This window comes from Monodelphis domestica, chromosome 1 (assembly GCF_027887165.1).
Source record: "Monodelphis domestica isolate mMonDom1 chromosome 1, mMonDom1.pri, whole genome shotgun sequence".
NCBI classification, from domain to species: domain Eukaryota; kingdom Metazoa; phylum Chordata; class Mammalia; order Didelphimorphia; family Didelphidae; genus Monodelphis; species Monodelphis domestica.
Genome location: NC_077227.1, coordinates 590,605,911 through 590,612,038, shown reverse-complemented (window position 1 = coordinate 590,612,038; position 6,128 = coordinate 590,605,911). Strand labels below are relative to the sequence as shown.

The following is a 6,128-nucleotide window of genomic DNA, read 5'->3' as shown; positions in this document are numbered from 1 at the left end:
AAATCTCAGAAAGCACTTAATTGTGAGTTGTCCCTTCAAGAACACTGTAAAGACCCTGAAGGTAGGAACCTGCCTTATTCTTCTTGGATGTGGTCTACTGTGCCTAGGAAAGGGCCAGGTACATAGTACTCAATGCCTGTTTGGAGACTGATCTGCCATCAGATGAAACAACCTCATTGATTCTTATCACATAAGAGCATGTTATAATATAATACAATGCAACAAGCATTTAGTAAGACCCTGCTATATGCCAGACACTAGGGATAAGAAGGGGGCCCCAGATTTCAAGGATTCTATAGAGGATTACATTGAATACATAAATAAGTAAATACAGAACAATTGAGAGAGAGAGAGAGACAGACAGACAGACAGACAGACAGACAGAGACAGAGAGACACAGAGAGAGCGAGAACATTAACAAGGAGGAGATGGGGAGTGACAACAGTAGCTTTTCATGGTGGAAAGCTCACTATTTTTATACTAGTAGAAGTGAACTGGGGAAATGAGCAGAAAGTGCATTTCAAATAGATTTGTCTCATATATTCTTATTATGTAATAGAATTGTATGAAAATCTTCCATTCTAAAAGTAAAAGGGAGATTTTTTTTCCCTCTTCACCTTTATTATGCCTTATGCTAAAGTGATTGGCATCATGGGATCTCTCCCTGGCTCTCAGTTTCCCTTGATCTCAGGAGACGTTCAGTTCACAAATAGTTGATAAAGTCACTGAAATTAGGGTACTGGGAAATTCTGCAGTGAACCCTTTGAATCTCTGTAGTCCAGTCAATTGCTAGATGATTTCCCTAAAGTCAACATCTGACCATCTCACTTTATGACTCAATAAAATTCCAATAGTTCCAAATTGCCTTTAGGAGCTGATATGAATTCATTTGTTTGACTTAATAGGAGGAAACCAATTTCAACCTGCCTTTCCATCCTTGTTCCACATCTAGTAGTGTGCTGGTAAAAATGTTTAACAACCAACTCTCCTGGAAAAAAAACAAACAAGTAGAATTCAGTTTTAAGTTTACTGTGTATTATTAACATTTTCTCCATCACTTTCTTAGGTCTAGAGACAATCAACAAAATAACAAAGAAAGCTGATTTATATTGTGATTTCTGAGATAGAAATACTTACACTGAAAACTTAACAATCAGCTCTTGCAAGTTCAGGTGACTTAAACATACCCCTGACTACTTTGTTCACACTCTGTTGTCCAGTTATGTTGGACTTCCTGTGGTTTCTTATAAATGCACTGTCTCCCATACCTGAAATGCACTTCATCCTAACCCTCGCTTCTTTCTATCTCTTGTTTACTCCAAAACACAACTCAAATAATACCTTCTACAGGAAGCCTTTCCCTACTCTTATATAGACATATACATACATACATACATATTTATACATACATATATATATATATTATATATACCCCTACATAGGATGAAATCTCTTTGAGGTTAGGGACTATTTCTATCCTCAGTGCTTGGCACACAGTTGATATTTAGTAAATGCTTGTTGATTAACTGATGATAAAAATGCCTGACCAATTCCACAGTTTACTAAGATAAAGCCTAAATGGATGATTTAGACATGAATTTAGACATGAAGACATGTCTCATAAATTAGGGGAGCATGGGAAAATGTACATGTCAAATCTATGGATGAGGAAAGAGTTTATGACCAAAAGAGAGAGAAGATTGTAGGGGAAAAAATAGTTGATTTTGATTGCATGAAATGAAAAAACTTTTGCAAAAACAAGACTAACAAAGCCTAAATTAGAAGGAAAACAGGAAACTTGGGGGATTTTGCAGTTTTTATTTATAAAGAATTTCATAAATTTATAAGAATATGAGGCATTCCCAATTGATAAATGGTCAATGAATACAAAAAAGAAAGTTTTCAGAAGAAGAAATCAAAATTATCTATTACTCATATGAAAAAATACTCTAAATCAATACTGATTAGAGAAATGTAAATTAAAATAACTATGAAGTGCCACTTTACAGCTATCAGATTGATGAATATGACAGAGAAGGGAAGTGGCAAATGTTGGAGAAGATACAAAAAAATTGAGACACTAAAGCACTATTGGTGGAATTGAGAAAGGAACCAACCATTCTGGAAAGTAATTTGAAACTATTCCCAAAGGACTATAAAACTGTGCATATCCTTTGAGCTAGCAAAATCATTACTAGGTCTGTATCTCAAAGATTTTTTTTAAAGGAAAAGGACCTATATGTACAAAAATATTTATAACAGCTCTTTTTGTGGTGGCAAAGAATTGGAAATTGATGGGATACCTATCGAATGGGAAATGGCTGAACAAGTTGGAGTTATGATTGTGATGGAATATTATCAGGCTATAAGAAATAATGAGGGGGGGGCAGCTGGATGGTTCAGTGGATGGAGAGCCAGGCCTAGATATGGGAAGTCCTGGGTTCAAATCTGGCCTCAGACACTTCCTAGCTGTGTGACCCTGGACAAGTCACTTGATCCCCATCACCTAGCCCTTTCAACTATTATGACTTAGAGTCAATATTGATTCTAAGACAGAAGGTAAGGGTTAAAAAAAAAAGAAAGAAAGAATGAGCAGGATACTTTCAGAAAGAAACCCAGAAAGTTTTATATGAACCAAGGCAAAGTGAAGTGAGCAGAAACAGAACTGTATATACAGTAATAATATTATATGATTATCAACTGTGCATAACTTAAATAGTCTTAGAAATAAAATGATCCTAGACAATTCCCAAGGACTTAAGATGGAAAGTGCTAGGAGGAGGAGGAAGAAGAGGAGGAGGAGGAGGAGGAGGAGGAGAAGGAGGAGGAGGAGAAGCCGAAGGAGAAGGAGAAGCAGAAGGAGGGGGAGGCGGCAGCAGCCGCTGCCCCTCGGAGGACCTAGTCCACCGGCTCTGCGCCCGCACCAGCCTCATGGCTGAAGTTCTGTTCCGGCAGGAGAGAATAATGATCTCCAAAGGAAAAATCATTCTATTTCTGCTGATTTTATTAACTGCGCTGGTGGTGCTCTGGGGATATAACAACAGCACAGAAGGATCTTTTTTGTGTATCTACCCTTACCAATCCAGAGGGAAAATTAATAGCAATGCCTATGTTCAGAAGAGTTGGTGGCTGTCCAACTGGTTTAACAATAGGAGCCAGGATGATCAAGTTGAAGAACCCCAGCTGTCAGATTGGTTTAATCCCAAAAAACGCCCTGATGTTCTGACTGTGACAGATTGGCTTGCTCCAGTTGTGTGGGAGGGGACTTACCATAGGAAGATCCTGGAAGACTATTACACAAAGCAAAAGATCACAGTGGGCTTAACAGTATTTGCTGTTGGAAGATATCTCGATCGGTATTTGGAGGAGTTCATGATGTCTGCTGAAAAATACTTCATGGTTGGTCAAAGAGTCATATTTTACATCATGGTGGATGACTCCTCTAAGATTCCTTGGATACAGCTGGGTTCCCTTCGTACACTGAAAGTATTTGAAATCAACAGAGAAAAGAGGTGGCAGGACATAAGTATGATGCGCATGAAGATCATTGGGGAGCACATTATACATCACATCCAATATGAAGTTGATTTCCTCTTTTGCATGGATGTGGATCAGATCTTCAAGGATGATTTTGGAGTAGAGACTCTAGGCGAGTCAGTAGCTCAACTCCAGGCATGGTGGTATAAGGTAGATCCCACTGAGTTCACTTATGAGAGAAGACCTGAGTCTGCGGCATACATCCCTTTTGGCCAGGGAGATTTCTATTACCATGCAGCCATTTTTGGGGGCACACCCCTTAGGGTTTGGAACCTCACCCAGGAATGCTTCAAGGGAATTCTTCAAGACAAGGAAAATGACATTGAAGCTGAGTGGCATGATGAAAGCCATCTCAACAAGTATTTCCTTCTCAACAAACCCACAAAAATCTTATCCCCAGAATACTGCTGGGATTATCATATAGGCTCCTCCTCAGATATAAGACTTGTCAAAATTGCTTGGCAGTCAAAAGAATATAATGTCGTTAGAAGTAACCCCTGATATTTTAGGTAGAATAGTATTAAGCGTCTGGATTCGAGTGCCTATCATTCTGGCTAATTTCTCAAAGCAGTTGCACTTTAAAAAAAAAAAAGTAAAGCCAAAAAAAAGTTGCAAAAAATCATCACCTCATTCAAGAGCAAATTCACAAAACCTCTTCTTTCCTTGTAATTTTGAATCTTCTGCATGGGTGATACTGGATAAAGAACATATCTTTGGAAATTAGATGTAAATACACACTGATTTTTTTTTAATATCTACTGTGGGTAATGGGAAAATATTTTGGCCTTATTAAAATATGACAAAATAGAGTCATAAGGATTTGAAGCCAGAGACACTCTTATTTTGTAAGTGAAATTCACCCATCCAAGGGTTGGTGAGGAAGATACAGGTCATGGTTGGGTCCCTTATGATTTTGTAATATATTACTCTTCTCACCTAGCCTGAAGAAGGACAGTGACCTACCCTGTGCCAATACTTTATAAAGACTGTGGACACAACCCAAGTTTACACTTCTGAGCTGACTTATTAATGGCACATTGCCTGAGGCAATTTGAGGACTAATCATTCCTGCCTAGAAAGCAATCTGATTGTGTGCATGGTTTGACAGAGATACAAATACCCAGACATGGGGAGTTTTCATAACGAAGTCCAGGGCTAGGTATTAAATATCTATTCAAAAAGAGACATTAACTCTTAAACGAGTATTAAACCATCTGCATGAGCAGGGAGGGCTGGAAAATGTGAAGTAAAGTGTCTGGCCACTAGTCACTAGTCTGGGACAGTGCTCTATTAGATCCCAATGGTGCACTGGGTGTAGTGGGGATCCCAGTGGACACAGCAAGTTTACAGGGCTATCTAATGGCTCTCCAACTGGCCAGGGTCTCCCTCTGCTTGTCATCATCCTGTTTTTTACCTGCCCCAGCTACAATTTTCACTTTGTGGTTTTTATGCTCCAGGGGAGGGCAAGCAAGGGGTCAGGAGAGCCTAGAGACAGAAAGGGTGAGTGGAGATTGAAAAGACAGAGTGAGAAGCTTTCAGTTCTTTCAGTTCAGTCTGGGCTTCTTCAGAACTCAAGTTAGCAGATGCAAATGCTCTGTTATTCAGATGTCACCACCAGGGCCATTTGGACCACTTCAGGGGAGTGAAGAATGCATGAGCAATCAAGGATGGGCAAAGCAAAAGACAGTGAATGACCGTAGGCCCTCAAAAATGGAATTCCATGGGAATTATTATGGAAACAAATATAAATGGGAATGTTAGCCTTTGGGGGAATACTATTCTTGAAAAAAACATTAGTATCCTCTGAGAGAGACTGTAAATGTCCTTAGACCTCATTGGTAATTGAGCCAGTAGATCACTGAGTAGGCAGGAGAAGGAATGTACATTTAGGTTGATTTTCCTAGTTTTTTCTTGTTTTCAGCTCATGTTATTTTCCGTATTCAAGTAAGTTCCTTAAGGGCCTTTTTTTCATTGCATATCTCAGGCTAACTACTGTGTAGGAGCTATTTTGACACAGTGTAACAGGAATTAACAGGAATGTCCTCCTGCTTCCTCTTCCCATCTAACACTTTCTTTGTAAAAAATGATGATAAAATTTTAAATAGCTGCAGGGATAAATAGGTCATATGTTGATCAAAGCCCTCCTGATCTCTATAAATACTAGTTAATCCATTTTCGACTGGATTTGGATGAAGGAGGGGTAAGATTTCTACCCTGCACTCAACATGATGTGTTCTGAATGTTTTGGTATCAGGGCTAAGAGGCGACTTTAAAAGGAGTTACTGATTAGTATACTCTCTCTCTCTCTCTTTTTTAAATAAAGGAAAGAGTCTTTTAAATTCCAATTGGAACAAACTCAGTATATCTTTAATGATTATTCATAAACTTTTAATATCATGCAATATGTAAAAAATAAATTATTTTCTCAGAAAAAAAAAGATGGAAAGTGCTATCCACTTTCAAAGAAAAAATGGATTGAATCTAAATGCAGACTGCAATATACCTTTTTTGTTTGTTTGTTTTCCTTGTATGTTTTTTTTTGTTCTGAGCTTTCTTTCACAACATAGCTAATATAAAAATAAATTTGGCAT

The 6,128-nt window shown here is 38.3% G+C and overlaps 1 protein-coding gene across 1 annotated transcript; it reads left to right on the top strand.

The window, feature by feature from the left end:
- Positions 1–2,784: 2,784 nt before the first annotated feature.
- On the top strand, positions 2,785–5,612 carry LOC100033073 (N-acetyllactosaminide alpha-1,3-galactosyltransferase-like). The gene has a single exon (XM_056813652.1). It carries the CDS (start codon positions 2,932–2,934, stop codon positions 4,036–4,038), a length of 1,107 nt encoding a protein of 368 aa, XP_056669630.1. The 5' UTR covers positions 2,785–2,931; the 3' UTR covers positions 4,039–5,612.
- The last annotated feature ends 516 nt before the right edge of the window (positions 5,613–6,128 follow it).

Coding starts and splice junctions, on each gene's coding strand:
- LOC100033073 (XM_056813652.1), top strand. CDS start 2,932: ATGGCTGAAGTTCTGTTCCGGCAGGAGAGAATAATGATCTCCAAAGGA.